Here is a 20,952-nt window from a genome sequence, read left to right as displayed (position 1 = left end):
TGTGGCAGATGTTGCAAGTACATGGAATAGGTGGTAGGTTACTAAATGCTGTAAAGAGTTCTTATGAGGATAGTGAGGCTCAGGATAGGGTGTGCAGAAGAGAGGGAGACTACTTCCCAGTAAAAGTAGGTCTTAGACAGGGATGTGTAATGTCACCATGGTTGTTTAAAATATTTATAGATGGGGTTGTAAAAGTAAATGCTAGGGTGTTCGGGAGAAGGGTGGGATTAAATTATGGGGAATCAAATACAAAATGGGAATTGACACAGTTGCTTTTTACTGATGATACTGTGCTTATGGGAGATTCTAAAGAAAAACTGCAAAGTTTAGTGGACGAGTTTGGGAGCGTGTGTAAAGGTAGAAATTTGAAAGCGAACATAGAAAAGAGTAAGGTGATGAGGGTATCAAATGATTTAGATTAAGATAAACTGGATATCAAATTGGGGAGGAGGAGTATGGAAGAAGTGAATGTTTTCAGATACTCGGGAGTTGACGTGTCGGCGGATGGATTTATGAAGGATGAGGTTAATCATAGAATTGATGAGGGAAAAAAGGCGAGTGGTGCATTGAGGTATATGTGGAGTCAAAAAACGTTATCTATGGAGGCAAAGAAGGGAATGTATGAAAGTATAGAAGTACCAACACTCTTATATGGATGTGAAGCTTGGGTGGTAAATGCAGCAGCGAGGAGACGGTTGGAGGCAGTGGAGATGTCCTGTCTAAGGGCAATGTGTGGTGTAAATATTATGCAGAAAATTCGGAGTGTGGAAATTAGGAGAAGGTGTGGAGTTAATAAAAGCATTAGTCAGAGGGCAGAAGAGGGGTTGTTGAGGTGGTTTGGTCATTTAGAGAGAATGGATCAAAGTAGAATGACATGGAAAGCATATAAATCTATAGGGGAAGGAAAGAGGGGTAGGGGTCGTCCTCGAAAGGGTTGGAAAGAGGGGGTAAAGGAGGTTTTGTGGGCGAGGGGCTTGGACTTCCAGCAAGCGTGCATGAGCGTGTTAGATAGGAGTGAATGGAGACGAATGATACTTGGGACCTGACGATCTGTTGGAGTGTGAGCAGGGTAATATTTAGTGAAGGGATTCAGGGAAACTGGTTATTTTCATATAGTCGGACTTGAGTCCTGGAAATGGGAAGTACAATGCCTACACTTTAAAGGAGGGGTTTGGGATATTGGCAGTTTGGAGGGATATGTTGTGTATCTTTATATGTATATGCTTCTAAACTGTTGTATTCTGAGCACCTCTGCAAAAGCAGTGATAATGTGTGAGTGTGGTGAAAGTGTTGAATGATGATGAAAGTATTTTCTTTTTGGGGATTTTCTTTCTTTTTTGGGTCACCCTGCCTCGGTGGGAGACGACCGACTTGTTGAAGAAAAAAAAAAAAAAAAAACTGTAAATTGTTTTCCATGGAGAAGTGGAACAGAATTCTTCCTCCGTAAGCCATGCGTGTCGTAAGAGGCAACTAAAGTACCGGGAGCAAGGGACTAGTAACCTTTTCTCCTGTATACATTACTAAAGTTAAAAAGATAAACTTTTCTTTTTCTTTTTGGGCCATCCTGCCTCAGTGGGATATGGCCAGCTTGTTGAAAGAAGAAGAAAGATCTGTAATTGTGTCCTTTTGCCAGTTATATGCCTGCAAACCTTGTAAACCTTGGATGATGTGATGAGTAATTACATGTTTATGTATTTTGCAATTACCTATTTATTACTACAAGATTATAACAATCTTCTGGTATCACTTTTTCTGCATATACTTTGCCATGTAGAAAATTTGATTTTTGCCAATTTTCCTGAGGACAGGTGAGGGGCCCCCAGTACACCCTCCCCTGGTCTTTTTTATGGGCTTTTAATAGATCTGATTCAATTATTGAGATGCTGTAAACCAAAAAGATAATTCCTAGTAATATTTTATTATACAGGAAACACAGAAAAATCTTCTATTTTTGTGTGACTGGGAATTCAAAATGAAAAGCAGGTGTAATATTGGAGAGGCCTAGGGACATAATGAACAGAAGAAATGTTTTGGTACCAGAAATGTCTACATTGTTTATTTTGGACTATTTGTAATTGGCGTTTTTAAATTTTATAAAATTTGCCAAATTACCAATTCCTGTGCACTTTATAGGGTAGTTGAAATAGTTGAATGGGTGGCTTCTTGTGCTCAATCGATAGAATAGAAGGTATATACAGTGGACCCCCGGTTAACGATATTTTTTTCACTCCAGAAGTATGTTCAGGTGCCAGTACTGACCGAATTTGTTCCCATAAGGAATATTGTGAAGTAGATTAGTCCATTTCAGACCCCCAAACATACACATACAAACGCACTTACATAAATACACTTACATAATTGGTCACATTCGGAGGTAATCGTTATGCGGGGCTCCACTGTACTAGCAAAATAGTGAAGAATGGAATAATGTAATTGACTTGAAATAGGACTCAAAGCTGGTGAAACAATCAATGCATAAATTGTGCTGAGACCACTAACTTTGCACCTGCGTAATTCTGCAAGTTTTCTATCAAATCTTGTACTTTTGGTGACATTACCTTCAGCAAAAGATTCTCTACCATTTGAGAAGAATTTTATTTGAAAGTGGGCACTGGGAGCAATACATGTTAATTTTGGGGTCTAGACAATGAAAGAGTTAAGATGAGTTAATCTAACCTGATTAATCTTTTCTTGAAGCAGCTTCTCTGGTTCGGTTCGTGTGTAGTCAATCATCTGGGCAATGCGGAGTTGTTCAGCTGTGGGCGCTATCTTGTGCGGCACTGCCTCCCCACCTTTGTCTTTGTCTGTAGCTTGGCTGTCCATCTTCTGTTGCTGTACAGGCTGCTGTTGCTGCACCTGTTGTGTGGCGGTGTTGTTGCGGTCACCGCCGCCCGCCCGCGGACCTTTGTTGCCCCGGCTGCCTCTGCCCCCGGAGCTCATCTTAAGAAGCTAATTTATGTACACTTTGTATATACAAGTGCTGAAAAAAAGGAAATTTTTGAATTAGTAATAGTTCTTGGAATTAATAATAATAAAAATATTGCTGAAATTTTAAATGCAACTTTACTGAACCTGCTAAGGTATTTGTTAGGAAGACAAACTGTTAAAAAAAAATTTAATTGTATTTGCCAAACACTTGTCTAGTCATTAAAAATTACCACTAAATGTGGACGAACCCTGAGTTTTTTCAGTTACCAGTAGACAAACTGTAAATTCTTTGACTGTACAAGTTGTGTGCATAGATTGCATTTCCTGACTGAACTAAAAACTCCCCACCCATTTGTTCAGATCTGAGCATTATTTTGCATAAAAACTTACTCTATTTTAACATTATAGATACAGTGATACCCAGAGTTTCGTACAGCTCCCAACTCGAATAATTATGTAAGTGCTTTTGTAAGTGTATTTTTGGGGGTCTGAAACGGACAAATCTAATTTACATAATTCCTTATGGGAACAAATTCATTCGGTAACGGTACTTGAACAGCCTTCTGGAACGAATTATGTACGAAACTCGGGGTACCACTGTATTATTATTACAGTATTATACATAGAGAAGAAGCACTGAAGCTGAGGATCAAACAACACCTGGGGAAAGAGGCAACTGGGTATGATCCAAGGAAGGAAAGGATGCATCCAATTCCTTGGAGGAAGGAACCTCCCTTGCAATGTCATTAAAATCTCTTCATAATTTAACTTTGTAATCCTTATAAACTGTTGAGATGTTCAAGCAAGGTGATCAAGCATCATTTTTGTACTTTTCACATGCTGTACTATCAACATTCTGTAACACTGTGTAAGCTCATCCACTGAGCTGTACCCAGCATAGCCCTATGCTAGTAACAGTGGCGGCACCAAAGATTTCTTCAAGTTAACCAGTTGTCACAATATTGGATAAAAATACATAATACCTTCTCATTTTTTTAAATTTTTGAAAAGATTATTTAAAAAGAAAGTAACAATGTTTAGAAATTTTTATTTATCAATTATTTCTGGATACATATAAAACAATTTACAATACAGTACAAAAAAACAGATACCTTAATAAATTGTGGGGAGCAAGAATAATCAGATACTGAACTATTATCAAAGTGATGAATTGCTTTAATATAATATGTATTGAGGACTGGGTTGTACAACTCCATTTTTTTTCTCTCTCTCTTTCTCTAAATATTCTGCAGGGCCTTAAAAATCCTGATACGTATTTTCTTGATAAAAAAAATAAAAAGTTTTGATCAAAATATTTTTTTTTATATTCACATTATCCAATAGCACTAATTTATCAGCAAAATCAGTCAACTTTGTAAAACTGTCATAACTTTAGACATGTTCCTTAATGAAGTCTTCTCAAATATATACTTGCAAAAATACCACCACATTATATCTTACAATAAGCTTTCTTAAATACAAAAAAAAAAAAAGTTTGACCATAGAGCACAATTTGAAATTAAATCGATCCTGACATGCTGAAATTTAAGACTAACAAAATAATGAAATACAGTACAATAAGCTCTCTTAAAATGCAACTCTACATAGTACAGTTTTGTTGCAATATGATTCAAAGAGCACACCAAAAATTTTGGCAGCACATTAAAATCTGTGTATGTGCCACACAACCTATATCAGCTAACATGTGAAATTTTAGTACTACCCACTGCAAGTTTTCATATTACTGTATTACTATTATATTTAGGGGAAAGTGCTAAACCCATAGGGGTCATACAGCACCTAGGTAATGAGAGACACTCAGGTTCATCCCAAGAAAGAAGAGGATGAGCCCAATTCTTTACATCACGAAACCAGCATCAAGGAGCCTCCCTCCACGAAACCACTATCCAGGAACCTTCCTTCATAAAACCAGCAACAAGGAGCCCTCTTTCACAAAACCAGCATCAAGGATCCTCCCTTGAGAGGCAAGTTTTCTAAGCATCAAGTTATGCACCATAACCGTGTCTAGTTGGGCAGTTGGGCCTAAGGGTGGCTAGTGCTTATGGAGATGAATCCTCGCCTCAACCACTGCACTTATGCCACCTGTTACAGCTACTTTCAGGGAGCACTGATTACTTCATGCACTATTTATCAAACTATTCTAGATACAGTGGACCCCCGCATAACGATTACCTCCGAATGCGACCAATTATGTAAGTGTATTTATGTAAGTGCGTTTGTACTTGTATGTTTGGGGGTCTGAAATGGACTAATCTACTTCACAATATTCCTTATGGGAATAAATTCGGTCAGTACTGGCACCTGAACATACTTATGGAATGAAAAAATATCGTTAACCGGGGGTCCACTGTATTTTTATTACCCTAACTTCACTCTGAATATTAACCATGGAACCCAAGAATACTAGTGCCACCGGAGGTGCCAAGAAAAATAAGTGTTAATCTTAGACAGTAATGAAGAAAGTGGAAGTGTCAGAAAAGCTTTGCAGCATTGCTTGTGTGATGGAAGTGCCCATGCAACCCACCTCAGCTCAGTAACCTCACATCAATTTTGTCCACACACTTCCATGACAATAAGAAAGAACTATTAGAATGTAAGGTAAGGCAGTAATTTTTAATTACTAGAAGAGAAAAAAAGTACTTTGGAAAATTTGGGTGTCTTAAACAATAATATTTTCGCCCACATCCTCCTTTTCACGATACTAATTTACATTACCAACTGATTTTAAGGACTGTAACCCGCATATCAGAGGGCTCACTCTATGTTGCAATTTCCCTTCACACTCTTTTTTTAATATTATGACTTGTTTATAAGTGTAACCCATTCATCTGCTGCCTTTGGAATAGCTAGTACATTTATAAACTCCCTAGGATGGTACTACTGTCATTAACCCTTTCACTGTCAGTGTCGTATGGCTTACAAGCCAGTGCTGGTGCCGTATTGTGCCAAAATTCTAGCGGCTTCATATCTAGTGGGAGAAAGCTGGTAGACCTACAGGTGAGAGAATGGGTCTGCATGGTCAGTGTGGGTAGCATAGAAAAAAATCCTGCAGCACGCAGTGCATAAGAGAAAAAAAATCCCAACCGTCTTTTTGGTTTAAAGCGCTGACATTGAGGTGTATTTTTGTATGGTATTTATGGTTGTATTCTCATTTTCTTGGTCTCATTTGATAGAATGGAAGATATATTACAGAAACAAAGATGATTTTGATTGGTTTCAAGATGAAAAATACCTTGAAATTGAGCTCAAAGTAGCGGAAATGTTCAATTTTTGCCGATGTTCAAGAGTAAACAAATGACATCACCGTCCAACGCGTGTCCAACTGGCCAGTCTAATATGCAGTCATGAATGGGTTGACATTATACAATTACGTATTACAATAATGCAGTAGTTTGCATAAAAGTAAATCTTCTATTTTTGTGTGAATAAAAATTCAAAATAGAAAGCAAGAGTAATATAAGAGGGGGCCTGAAGACATGATTAATGAACAGAGAAAATGTTATTTTAGTGCCAAGAATGTCTGCATTGTTTATTCTGGACCCTATTTTGAAATTGGCATCTTTTGAAATTTGTGTGAAATTGGCCAAATTCCCAAATTCTGACCACTTTATCAAGTACGTAGTTGAAATAGGTAAATGGGCAGTTTCTTGTATTCGATCAATAGAACAAATGGAGTTCTAGCAAAATAGCTACGAGTTTGGTCAACTGGAACAATAGAATTCGCCGAAATTAGGGCTCAAAGCAGGCGAAATCGCCGATGCACATACATGTACGTGTATATCGCTGAGACCACTAACTTTGCACCTGCATAATTTCGTAAGTTTTCCATTAGATTCTGTACTATTGATGCCATCACCTTCAGAAAAAGGTTTTCGACTACAGTGGTACCCTGAATTTCGAACTTATTTCATTTCAGAATGCTGTTCGAGTGCCAATACTGAACGAATTTGTTCCCGTAAGGAATAATGTAAATTAGATTAGTCCTTCAGACCCCCAAAAATACACTTACACATACACTTGCATAATTGTTCGAGTTGGGAGCAGTTCGAAACTCGGGGTACCACTGTATCTCAGAAAAACCTTGTTTTTTTTTAAAGTAGACAATGGGGGCAATATTAATTATGGGGGTCTGGACAGGGAAAGTGTTAATGAATTGACAGTTGCTTCAGTGTCTGGAATGCCTTCAACTTTATAGACTAAATTTATTTTTTTTAAATAAGAGTAAAATTAACCAACTTCTTGAGGCTTAATAGGGTAATTATGTTAGCTGCCTTAGCAGTTTTTTTTTTTTTCAAGCAATGGATGGAACAGAAAGCACACCTAGTGAAGTAGCCAGGAACTGGGTCCATCTAAGCACTGGAATAGGCCTAAAACAGGCCTCAAACATGCAAAATCATTGTGTAAAATGCTCCCAGACCTTCAGCTTTGCTTCTGCTTAATTTTGCAAGCTTTACATCAATGTATATTTGGTGTCAGCAGCTTTAAAAACAGATTGTCTACCATTTCATATGTTAAAAAAAAAAAAATGCCCAAACAGAAGGGACTTTCAGTTTGGGAGGTGTTGACAGCTTAAAAACCTTACACCACCATATTCTCTACTGCATATCTATAAAGGACAAGAATAAATTCCCAGTCAAAGCCAGTACTGGCATTAACCAATACAAGGGTAAAAGTGAAGCAGCATATACAGTAGGGCCCCACTTTTTCGGCAGGTTAGGTTCCAGGCTACTGCCGGAAAGCAGAATGCCATTTTTTCCACTTATAAATGCATATAAATGCCAGGTAACAAGTTTACACTAACATATATTATGTTAGCAATAGAACTAGGCATTAAAAACATTAAAAAGGAAAATACACACTCAGTACACCCATTACATACTTACCTTAAAATATTTGTAGCTTTAATGTAGGATGAGAGGGGAGTTAAATTTGTAGGAAGTCAGGTTTGGGAGGTATGGTAGCCAGCCAGGTCAGCCCACCCCACCCACACGTAATATACTACTTTTAATTAAAGCTCCCCAGAGCGATAAAATATATGTACAGTACATTCAGTAATTACCTTAAAATATTTGTAGTCTTAATGTAGGGTGAGAGGTGAGTTTTATTTGTAGGAAGTCAGGTTTGGGAATTATGGAATCCAGCCAGGGAAGCCATCCCCACCCCACCCACACGTAATGTACTATGATATTTAATTAAAGCTCCCCAGAGTGATAAAATACAGTGGACCCCCGCCTTACGAACGCATCGCTTTACGTTAAATCTGCCATACGAAGCATTTGAACACAAAAATTTTGCCTCGCCTCACGATAAAAAACTCTCCTTGCATGATTCGTCCGGGACGCATCCCACGTGTGGCCTCAGCGCCAGTGTTTACAAGCCAGCCAGTGCGGTCGCATCTACGCATACATTCGGTACATTTCACATTATCCCAGTGTTTTTAGTGCTTGTAACTGAAAAATAAGTCACCATGTACCCCAAGAAAGCTTCTAGTGCCATCCCTGTGGTAAAAAGGGCGAGAATTAGTATGGAATTCCAAAAAGAGATTAAGGAAAGTGGGCTGAACTGCAATCCTTTACGGATGAAAATCACCCTGACACAGCTACTGCAAGCCATGTTGGCAACTTGTACAATGACAATGTTATGGCCCATTTTAGAAAAGCCTTAAAGGAACGGGAGGTACAGAGCTCTATGGACAGATTTGTTGTGCGACAGAGGTCCAGTGACTCTCAAGCTGGTCCTAGTGGCATTAGAAGAAGAAGGGAAGTAACCCCAGAAAAGGACTTGCTACCTCAAGTCCTAATGGAAGGGGATTCCCCTTCTAAACAATAACTTCCACACATTCCCCTCCTCCCATCCCATCAATCACCAGATCTTCAATAAAGGTAAGTGTCATGTATTCTATTCTTAGTAGAGTAGTAATTGTGCATGTCTTCTTCAGTTTGTGTGTAGTAAAATTAATATTTCATGTGGTAAAAAATTTTTTTTTTTCATACTTTGGGGTGTCAGGAACGGATTAATTTGATTTCCATTATTTCTTATGGGGAAAATTAATTCGGCTTACGATGAGCTCTCAGGAACAGATTAATATCGTAAGGTGGGGGTCCACTGTATATTTACAGTACATTCAGTAATTACCTTAAAATATTTGTAGTCTTAATGTAGGGTGAGAGGTGAGTTTTATTTGTAGGAAGTCAGGTTTGGGAAGTATGGAATCCAGCCAGGGAAGCCATCCCCACCCCACCCACACGTAATGTAAACAAACCAGACGAACGCGTCTGGTTTTCGTCAATTTACATTGTGTACAAGTTGTCTCCACGTTGATACAGTAGAATAAAGAGAAACACTCCCATTCTCATGTAACATTATTTTTAGAAGAAATGATGCCTTGAGTGAAGGCATACTTAGGTACAGGTACACAAGTATAATTATCAGTTATAATAATAATGTAGGTATGTAGTCCACCTGGGCTACATACCTACACCTACCTACATAGCTACACGATATTTAATGTGGCCCAGAACCATATTATTACCATCGATATACCATGTTCACTGAGTTTAATCGTTTATAACAACTACCTTTATATGCCATCATAAACAAAGGGAGAAGTAATGAATAATTCATGCTGAGAATTGTAAACAAAAGCATTATGTATTAAGGGGAGTGATGTAATGTTTTCCCTCCACCTGGCCACCACACCTCCATAGTATATAAACAAAATGTTTATATGCTATGTAATGTGTTTCTTGTATAATTTTGAAGAAAATATCATAGATGGATTAATGAAAATGTCTATATTAACGTAAAGTAAGACATTTAATGTGCCCGAGAGTGATTATTATTAGTATTACATAATGTTTTCCCTCTACCTGGCAACCACACCTCCATAGCATATAAACAGCATGTTTATATGCTATGTAACATGTTTCTTATACAATTTTGAAGAAAATATCATAGATGAATTAATGAAAATGTCTATATTGACGTATAGAAAGTTTTGGTCATAATTTGAGATCGCCGTATTAGCGGAACGTCGTAAGGTGAAACGCCAAAAAGCGGGGCCCTACTGTATATGAAGCTGATACAAAAAAAAAAACCTTTATATTCATCCTAATGCAACACAAGCAGGAAATGTGCAATGATAAACATGCTAGATATGAAGCTTTTCCTGACCTCATTGTAATAAATCCTTTTGTAATTTACCTGTGACCAATTTAGAAGAATTGTCTACCCCCTGCAGCCTAGCCCAAGGCCAGGCTTCTGTTGACCATCTGAACAACCAGATTGCACTAGTGGCCAATGGGTCCACATATCCATCACACCCAAACTGATCTGGTACTTGTAAAGGTTGTCCCACACGCTGCTGAAAACTTCTATCTTCGTTCCAGCAATTTTTGCATATGTCAAGCCTTGGGTCTCAAAATGTTAACAATAGTATTTGAGAATTGTACCTATGGCCACTGTACACTAGATTCACCGTATCTCCTATATCTTTCCATACAGTAAATTACGGCAGTATGTAGGTTCAGAACTAGTCCCTCAAGCACAACAATATTCAAGTTGTGAGAGCACAAATTCTCATAATCCACTCTGTCATTTTCCTGTGCTTTTGCTGCATTTGCCTTAGTGTTTTCTGCTTGATAGATGCTCCTGCATAATTATTATACTCTGTGTCTGGATCTGCCTGCCTGTGCTCATTTTGAGGAATTCATTCGTACTATGTCTAAGTACCTGTAGTTATATTTATTTGCCCTGTAATATCTGTTTACAGTTTTTCCATCTCTTCCACTGAAGTGACTCTCATACTTTGGTATCATCTGCAAAAGACGATACAAAGCTGTGGCTAGTGTTCTTGTCTATGTCTGCTATGTGGATGAAAAACAGTAATGGTCCTGTGCACAAAGGGCCTCAAAATTTGGAATTCATTACCAGAAAATACCAAAGTAACCCAGTATGAAAATCAATTTAAGACTCTTCTCAAAAGCCACTTAATCACCCTAGACTAAATACTCAATACTAAATATTTAACACTACCTATAAAACTACCAATTACCTAAATCTTAAAACTTCATAACTAGACAACCAAGCTCATATATTGACAAATTACCACATAGAAGTATACATACCTACTAAAACCAGTATTGCCCTTCACCAAATTGTAGCAGTCTCGTACTATAAACTACTGAAAACTACTCCTGAATCATGTTTCATGAAAAGCATTTTTGAATATATGAATGCAGTGGACCCTCGCCTAACAAACGCATTGCATAACGTTAAATCCGCCTAGCGATACATTTTAACGCAAAAATTTTGCCTCGGCTAGTGCTAAAAAACTCGCTCAATGCGATTCGTTCGAGACGCATCCATGTGCGGCCTGAGCCCGCCTCACTTGTTCCGTGGGTGCCAGTGTTTACAAGACAGCCACTGCAGTTGCTTCCAAGCATACAATCGGAACATTTCATATTATCACAGCCTTTTTAGTGATTGCACCTGCAAAATAAGTCACCATGGGCCCCAAGAAAGCTTCTAGTGCCAACCCTACAGCAAAAAGAGAGAGAATTACTATGGATATGAAGAAAGAGATCATTGCTAAGTATGAAAGTGGAGTGTGTGTCTCCGAGCTGGCCAGGTTGTACACAAAACCCCAATCAACCATCGCTACTATTGTGGCCAAGAAAATGGCAATCAAGGAAGCTGTTCTTGCCAAAGGTGCAACTTTGTTTTCGAAACAGAGATCCCAAGTGATAGATGTTGAGAGACTGTTATTGGTGTGGATAAACTAAAAACAGATAGCAGGAGATAGCATCTCTCAAGCGATCATTTGTGAAAAGGCTAGGAAATGGCATGACGATTTAATTAGAAAAATGCCTACAACTAGTGGTGATGTGAGTGAATTTAAGGCCAGCAAATGTTGGTTTGAGAGATTTAAGAATTGTAGTGGCATACACAGTGTGATAAGGCATGGCGAGACTGCCAGTTCGGACCAAAAAGCGGCTGAAAAATATGTGCAGGAATTCAAGGAGTACATAGACAGTGAAGGACTGAAACCTGAACAAGTGTTTAATTGTGACGAAACAGGCCTGTTTTGGAAGAAAATGCCAAACAGGACCTACATTACTCAGGAGGAAAAGGCACTCCCAGGACATAAGCCTATGAAAGACAGGCTTACTCTGTTGATGTGTGCCAATGCTAGTGGTGATTGTAAAGTGAAGCCTTTATTGGTGCATCACTCTGAAACTCCCAGAGTGTTCAGGAAAAACAATGTCCTCAAGGCTAATTTGTGTGTGCTGTGGAGGGCAAACAGTAAGGCATGGGTCACTAGGGACTTTTTTTATGACTGGTTACACCATGCACTTGCCCCCACTGTGAAAAATCACCTAATTGAAAAGAAATTAGACCTTAAGTGCCTTCTGGTATTAGACAATGCTCCTGGTCATCCTTCAGACGTGGCAGAGCGACTTTCTGCGGAAATGAGCTTCATTAAGGTCAAGTTTTTGCCTCCTAATACCACTCCTCTCCTGCAGCCCATGGACCAGCAGGTCATTTCCAACTTCAAGAAACTGTACACAAAAGCTATGTTTGAAAGGTGCTTTGTAGTGACCTCAGAAACTCAACTGACTCTAAGAGAGTTTTGGAGAGATCACTTTAGCATCCTCAATTGTGTAAACATTATAGGTAAGGCTTGGGAGGAAGTGACTAAGAGGACCTTGAACTCTGCTTGGAAGAAACTGTGGCCAGAATGTGTAGACAAAAGGGATTTTGAAGGGTTTGAGGCTAACCCTGGGAATCCTATGCCAGTTGAGGAATCCGTTGTGGCATTGGGGAAGTCCTTGGGGTTGGAGGCCACACCTGAGGAAACTGCTTCGGAGGAGGGGATAGAGAAATTGAGGAAGTTGCCTACTTCAAAGATTAAGGAAATGTGTGCAATGTGGCTTAAAGTGCAAACCTTTTTTGATGAAAATCACCCTCACACAGCTATTGCAAGCCGTGTTGGCAACCTGTACACTGACAATGTTGTGAAACACTTTAGGAATGTCATAAAGGAACGGGAGGTACAGGCCTCTATGGACAGATATGTTGTGCGAGAGGTCCAGTGACTCTCAAGCTGGTCCTAGTGGCATTAAAAGAAGGGAAGTAACCCCGGAAAAGGACTTGCCACCTCAAGTCCTAATGGAAGGGGATTCCCCTTCTAAACACTAACACCATCAACACACTCCCCTCCTCCCATCCCATCAATCATCACCAGATCTTCAATAAAGGTAAGTGTCATGTAACTGTGCATGTCTTCTTCAGTTCATGAGTATTAAAATTAATATTTCATGTGCTAAAAATTTTGTTTTGTTCATACTTTGGGGTGTCAGGAACGGATTAATTTGATTTCCATTATTTCTTATGGGGAAAATTAATTCGCCTAACGATAATTTCGCCTAACGTTGAGCTCTCAGGAACGGATTAATAGCGTTAGGCGAGCTTCCACTGTATATCCTTTGGTTGGTATAATTAGATTCACTTATTATTAATAGAACTACTACTGTACAACTATGATAATTTCTTTAGTGATAAGTAGTCAGTAAGCCATTAAATTATGTCAGCCCATAATGCCAAGGCATAATAGAGGCTCATTTTGCACTGCAACCCATCACTATAAAAATATAATCTCAATGTACTAATTGCAAAGAAATACATGAATTTGAATTTGAAAATATCTTTTGGTAAACACCAATTGGTACAAACAGCCTGACTGATCAAGGGTGATATGACCCCCAAAATCAACTCTGATACTCAGAGTACACTACTTTTACCACAGAGCCAGATCCCAGATGAGTATGGGTGGCTAGCCAGAGCTAGATAATGTTTCCCCATACCCTGGGGCACCAGGCTTTTCAAAAAACAAGCCCACTAAATTCAGAGTAAACTTCTACAGTACTTTAATATTTTTAGACTGAATCTATAAAGAAACTGTAAATAAATGGGCAAGAAAAAACAGAAATAATCTACAGTTAGATAATAAAATTTGCAAATTACTGAAGATCAAAAGGAATCTCATGGATATTGCACAACTGACACATAATATATAAGAAAGAGCAAAGCACTGAGAGTACTAGAAAATATACCAGTAATTACAGTTTAACTATGTGCAGAATATCAGTATTAAATTATGATTTATCTATGTAGGGGTTGCAAGATTCTGTATGAGGCACAAGTACGCTCACACCTTGAGTATGCTCCACTTTCTTGGTTCGCCTGCCCCCCTTCTCATTTGCAACTGCTTGACAGAGTAGAGAACAGAGCAAGACGTCTCATCTCTCGCCTGGACCAATCCTGGATAGATCTGTAATTTCAGCAGAGCCTTCAACACAGGAGGGATGTGGGTGGCCTTACTGTTATGTACAAGGCCAATATTGTAAAAGTACCGCACTTGGATCCACTTTGAGGACAGCGTGAAGCAAGTTTCTATACCACAAGACGAGCAGAAAGCAGCAACTTCACTCTAGCTGTACCTTTCTCCAGAACATCACTTCATCTGAGATCATTTATTCCCAGGATGACTCAAGTCTGGAACACATTTGTACAGCATTATGATGTCAATGAGATAAAGTCAGCTGATCAGATGAAAATGCTGGCCCACAGATGGCTCCAACTTCATCGTGTTCCCTACTTGTATGTTTCATAACAATAAAAATGCTTTCAAATGAGCTGATGTAGGTAACGGCTCTTAGCTTGCCAATAAAGTTAGGAATCCTTAACCTGTAAATAGCTTGTCAATAAAGCTAGGGATCCTTAACCTAACCTTGTCAAACCCTGTGTAAAAAAAAAAGAGAGAGAGAGAGAGAGGGGAAAGATAAAGAAAAATAGAAAAAGTGAGAGAAAAAGAGGAAAGGGGGGGGGTGTAAATAATCCAGATTTATTACAGGGAAACACCCATGATAGTTTCAAACTGAAAAGTAAATAACAGTCATACCATCATATGCATACTGTGCTCAAAATTTTCATCACAACTTGAAGCTAAATTTCTCTGAACTCAAAATTATCATAACTCAAGGGACCACTGTAGGCTCATACTGTACTGAAAAATGCAACAAATTTTCTTAGGTAAAAACTGTAATACTTTATTTTCAATATTATGCTGCCACTTTCTTTAACAGTCTTCTGTATGAAAATATCAAAGCCTTACTGAAAAAGAGAGAGAAAAAGAAAAATGCCTTCAAGTGAGCTGATGTAGGTAACAGCTCTTAGCCACAAATGCCTTACTGAAAAGCCAGTGTTAGTAAATTTGTTGTCTTGTATCCTATAAGTGGTTCATTATTTTACTCGAAACATTTCACCATGAGTGGAATACCAGTGATCTCAAATGTTCCCAGGTCACCGATTAGTCAGATGTCTCAAATGTTTTCTACTAGTGGAGAACTCTCCTGTACACACTGCTGGCAAGCACTCTTGTAAATATAACCAATACTCTATCCTTACGATAATGTTCTTATGAGTGAAAAGGGGTAGGCTTGTGAATGATTACCAGAAATGCATTTACAATGTTGGATAACTTGTCATACTTTACATCACCAAGCTTGCTGCTTTGATAACTCACTGGCATAAAAAACACAAGAACTCTGAACACTGCAGTATGCATGCTGGCCCATGCTTGGCAGGTTCAGCTCACCCCACCCCCTCCCCCACATCCATTCATGTATCCATAAAACCCCCATTTAAAGCAACCCAAAGGTCTCGAAAAAATGTCACCATCTGGGAGTTTGTTCCACTCGTCTACATTTATTGCCAAATCAGTAATCCTCTATATCCTTCTTAATTCTAAACATTTTCATCTTGAATCTACTGCAGGAAGTCCTGCCTCATTTATAGATACATGTATTAGTAAATCCTTGATACAAAGGACTAATAGGGGAGAAACAGGTGGCCAGGAATGGCAATTGGGGTGTATAGAGAAGAGATTGTTTTGTTGTAAATCAAAACATAAGAATTCTGCAATTGCTGGACTTTTACTTTTTAATCAATTGATCCAGCAAATTTTGTCCCATATTTCCAATCTTATGTCAACGTCCTCCATTATATCAGCATGCTATTTATACCCCCTTAATTTATTAGTTTCCCCATTTGTACATGTCTAGCACATCTCAATTATATAGACAGGGTCCTTGTGTTTTTAATTATGTAAATTCTCCAGCATTAAATGGGATGTGCATTAGGAAGTTGTACATAATTTTTTTTTTATTTTTAACCTGGAGGGTTAGCTACTCAGGGTAACTCAATAAAGTCCACGAGTCCTCAGGGACTGTTACTCTTAAGTTCACTGTGGTCCTATAATATTCTCCCCCAGAATGCAACCTATAACAACTAACATCCAAGTACCAACTTACTGCTGCATGAACAGGGGCAGCAAGTGTAAGGAAACATTCCCATTTCACCTATGCCAGTACTGATACCCAGTCCCTCCGCAAGTAAGCTGAGGACACTATTAAGTGAACCACAAGCATCCACAATGAGAATTCAACCTTGGGCCTAAAGATTTTTTTTTTTTGGGGGGGGGGAAGGGGGGGAGGAACCAAACTCGATAATAAAAAATTTACATAATAACCTATTGCTAAGCTTTAAAAAGAAGGATCTTAAATCAGCTCAACTGTATGTATAATATACCACGTGTCCCCTAACTCCTCCTTTTCAGCGAGTGCAAATTCGGTGCTTTCAGCCTATCTTTATAGGAAAGAATTGATATACGGGATCAACTTCATCCTCCCATGTATATTTTCCACGGCAATTATGCCCATTCTGTAATACAGACAACAACTGAGTAGCATGACCTAACTGATGCCTTATCGAAGACATATAAAGTTGAAACATATCCCAAGTACATCAGCAGCCTCAAAATTAAATAATTTTTAGATATCCAGGCTTCATTTTTTTTTTAATTCTTTACACTTTTTAAACCCTTGTATATATTTTCTGTGGAGTGAACTTGCTTTAGTAGACACCAAGGAATAATCAATAGTACATCTACTTGTCAGCAACTGTTTAAAATCCTCTAATAAATATTTTACAAAGATTATTCCTTCAACATACATGAAGAATAAATAGTTTTATTTTGGGCTTACCAACTTATCACGTAAACATAAAATAACTATATTCTCAAGGACTTGAATCTTTTCTACATCTAACTGCTAAGGTTGGGATATCACATTTACAAAATTGTTCCTCAATTTTATATCTTTCTGATTTCTTGTGTATAAAAATTATACATATTAAAACATCCATGGAACTTTATGCTCGGTAGGGCCATTACATTTCCACCATTATTCTCTGCTTTTATTCACTTCTGTATTGAAACCTAGAAATTAGTTAATAAAAGAAACGTATAATCATGGGGGATTTATCTAACTTGTTGCTCATCAGGATATTCACACTCGTACCGCTGTTCCTTGGTGTCTATCACCTGCAATCTTCATTTTAGGCACTGGTTATGGTTTTGCAGTGGAAATGTGTGTAGAAGAGCAGTAATTAGAGGTGCCAGAGGTGGTCACCACACATGTAGACACAGCAAAGCAAAGTGTAAACAATGGAGACGCAGGCATCAAGGACCCTCCCGCAAGCCTCTATAATTTGCTCAATTATACATTCCACGCCTCACCGAAGAAGGATAAGGAAGCAGCAAGTAAGGGTCCACCTCTGGTGGCAAGCTGACCCCTCAGGAATCATCACCATGGCCAGTCGACACAGCCAATGTTCAATAACACATGCGAGGTTGACGCCATTTGCACCAGCACATCCTATGTCTGCACAACACCGGTTTTAATGTCTGTTTTTACGTAAACTAAGACACTCACGCGGCTATCCTTCCACTAATAGTCCTCGTGAACCATTTCCGATGTTGTTTATCACATATGGAAATACAGTAAATTGCTAGATAGATAACAAATGCACATTAAATCCACAGGGTTCATATTTACCTAGGAAAATGCGCTCACAAAAGCTCTAGGGTCACGTGACCATGTGTGGCGGCGCGCATGCGCACCATCCGTGACGTCACAACAACGTTTTCTTTGATAACTTTGGCACTTCTCTAAATTACTACACTATAACTCTAATCAATAAGAATTAAAGGCTATAAAGGGATCTTCTAGCTATAATGAGACTCAGATCAATTTGCGTAGTGGCTAAGGAGTGCAGTATGGAGGTGGTCGCCTGCTTAGTTCAGTTCCCCGTGCTGAAATTGGTTCATTTATTTCTAAGAAGCTTGTAACAGGTTCCACGTGATAACCCTGACTTTCATTCACCACTTCCACAACTTATCATATCTACACTAGAGATTCACCACAGTTTTGCACCAGTTAATGACGTTTTGACACGGGTAGTGGACATGTGTATTATAAAGCTTAATTATGTTTGAGAAATAAAGTGGTTAGAGTGGCACTAGTGCCGACTTTACTGCAACATGAACGATAACTTTACATTCCTTCCTGATAGATATACTTCCTACCTGCACATTCACTTCTCACTAAATAAAACGGTTACTACGAAATGAAGCTTATTACGTTATTAATATAGACCTTTAAGGGTGAGTGTTTTAATTGTTGTGTTAGGGCTCTTAATCCAAGGAACTGGAGCTGTCCTCCCCCTCTGATCGAAGCTGGCTATCTCATATTTCCCAGATACTGTGTGATATTAACGGGTTTAAAGCTTTTCCTGTAAATAATAACAATAGGAATCACAGATTAATGTCAGTACATCGAGTAATAAGTCAAAAATCAATGATAAATATAAGAGATAAGTAGACTCATGCGGCAGACTTGCACCATCACTTCCAACACAATGGAAAATTCTTTTCAAGTCTGTCATTTCCCATTAACTTGGAATATACTTAAAGATGGAGATTGTGTCCTAGTAAGGTGTGTTATACTAAGTTTATTCAGGTATACACAAATAGTTACATATATTAGCAGGATATGTGTAGAGAACCTAGGATAATCCAAAACAGTCAGACAAAGTGACTTATTTCCATTGAGGTCCTAGTAAATCTTCTGTTGCACTGGTGAAACAAATGTTAACAAACTTTTTCTCGAAAATTTTAAGTATGAATTTCCATTTGTGTTTTTATAATTTGCGGGAATAGTGGATGTGATCGGTTGTAATACAGTATTATCTTCTCATGACTACCATTATTTCCATATCATTCACGAGGTTTTAATGAGTTTCAAGGATAAACTTTCTTTGTATAGTATTTTAAATAATTTCTCTTATACAAATAAGTGTACTTCAGCCCGCCTCGCTACATACAACATATAAAGACAATGAGCCAACATTCTGGCCAAGTTCACAGAGGATACCCAGCTAAAACTTTCTCTTAAACCAGATTTTTTTTTTTGAGTTAGTATTTTATAAAAGTAGACATCCTAGTCATTTAATATAGGTAATTTTCAATTAATTAACAGGGCTATTTTAAGAATAAATTGCTAGACGTACTTTGACAGGGATTTACTAAGTGTAGGTTACCTGTAGTCGCTTCCGGGGGACCCAGCCCCCCCGGGGACCGGTCCAAGACCAGTTCTCCTGGTTGCTGGTCTGATCAACCAGGCTGTTGGTGCATACCGCCTGCAGTCCAAGGTATAGACGGGGCCAGGAGCTATGAATCGACCCCTGCAAACACAAATAGGTGAGTACATCATCCTGGTTGATCAGGAGCTAAATATAAATTGACGATTAATTATTAGAGTGAATAACCCAAAAATAATTTTATGGACCAACATAAAAAAAATAACATGTCCAACGTTCCCACCCGCCCCGGGGTTGAACCCGGGGTACTGCGGTTATGAGACAAAGGCGCTACCACTTGAGTCACAATCATGAGAGGAGCATTCAGGCGGGTGCTGGTGAGAGACTCTTGATCCAGGGAGCTGGAACGACCCTCCCTTCCCTCAGATTAAGCCTGATAACCCTCCCAATCCCAGCCCCCGTAGGTTCGTACGGGTTTAGTGCTTCCCAATAAGAATAAGAAAATAATAATAGTAATAACAGTAATAATATAATAAAATTAATAATAAAAGTAATAATACAAAAATAATAAAATAAATAATAATAATAATAATAATAATAATAATAATAATAATAATAATAATAATAATAATAATAATAATAATAATAATAATGTGCACAACTGTCAGAATAAAGTCACAAAATTTAAGTCACCGTATCTCACATCACAGTATTCCTGTTGTTGTTGTTATTGTTGCTATACATTTACCTTAGATAAACCTTTGATGAGTTCTGAGTTTTTCTCATGCCTGAGAGCAGCCCTGGGCCAGGATTGTTCTTGTTGCTCTTGCTCTAAATGCTTGCATAAAATAACTAATATATATACCAGTCTTTCTAACAACTTTATCTTATTAAAAACACATTATTATTATTATTATTATTATTATTGGTCAGATGAAAAGTCACACTGGTGTTTGTCATGAGTGAGGCGTCTCGGTCCGCACTCAGAGATTCCTTAGTAACTTACATTCATTACTCTCTATATATTTTTTACTGCATTCATAATACCATTTTTTTTACAATGCTGTACCTACCTATGCTAACGAAGACAGCTGGCAGAGGCGGGGCAAAATGGTGGTACACCCGACTATTGTGTGTGCAGAGGTAGTTTCAACTCCTGGGCTCGCCTCTCAACTCACAGCTTGCCAGAGTCACCTCTGTTATCTACGTGGTACTTATCATACATGCTTTTGTAGCTGAATATGTTTTGTTTACTGCGTGACCTAAGAAAGGTATTCCTACATTCCATAACGTCAGTCCCTTGTGTCTTAATGCACGAGAGATTGGAATAGTTGAATAAGTAATCTACTCACGTCTTTCTTCTCATCTATCCTTCGTATTCTGTACCTCGCCACACTATTTTTTTTTTTGATCTGTATTTCTGGTTGAACCAAGAGCTGTCTTTATCTTTGTTGATTTTATATCTGAATTTGAAGTTCTGCTCGACCACCGGGTATTTTATAG

The 20,952-nt window shown here is 38.4% G+C and overlaps 1 protein-coding gene across 7 annotated transcripts in view; it reads right to left on the bottom strand.

The window, feature by feature from the left end:
- The window catches only part of lig (ubiquitin-associated protein-like lingerer), a 114,797-nt gene extending 94,153 nt beyond the window's left edge, over window positions 1-20,644 (bottom strand). For 4 of the 7 annotated variants that reach the window (XM_053784327.2, XM_053784330.2, XM_053784331.2 and 1 more), the window contains exons 1-2: window positions 17,907-18,049; window positions 2,677-2,980 (exon numbers count right to left, since the gene is read on the bottom strand). In XM_053784327.2, the coding sequence (XP_053640302.2) occupies window positions 2,677-2,940 (264 nt within the window). In that variant the 5' untranslated portion in view covers window positions 2,941-2,980; window positions 17,907-18,049. Of the gene's footprint in view, window positions 1-2,676; window positions 2,981-17,587; window positions 17,733-17,906; window positions 18,051-19,449; window positions 19,594-20,522 lie in introns of those variants that run through there. The other 3 variants (XM_053784328.2, XM_053784332.2, XM_053784329.2) reach the window with 3 other exon arrangements.
- Window positions 20,645-20,952: the final 308 nt, after the last annotated feature.

The sequence above is a fragment of the Cherax quadricarinatus genome, chromosome 43 (genome assembly GCF_038502225.1).
Source record: "Cherax quadricarinatus isolate ZL_2023a chromosome 43, ASM3850222v1, whole genome shotgun sequence".
In the NCBI taxonomy this organism is placed as follows: Eukaryota; Metazoa; Arthropoda; class Malacostraca; order Decapoda; family Parastacidae; genus Cherax; species Cherax quadricarinatus.
Note: the sequence above shows the minus strand (reverse complement) of the source record. Positions and strands in the feature narration are given on the sequence as shown.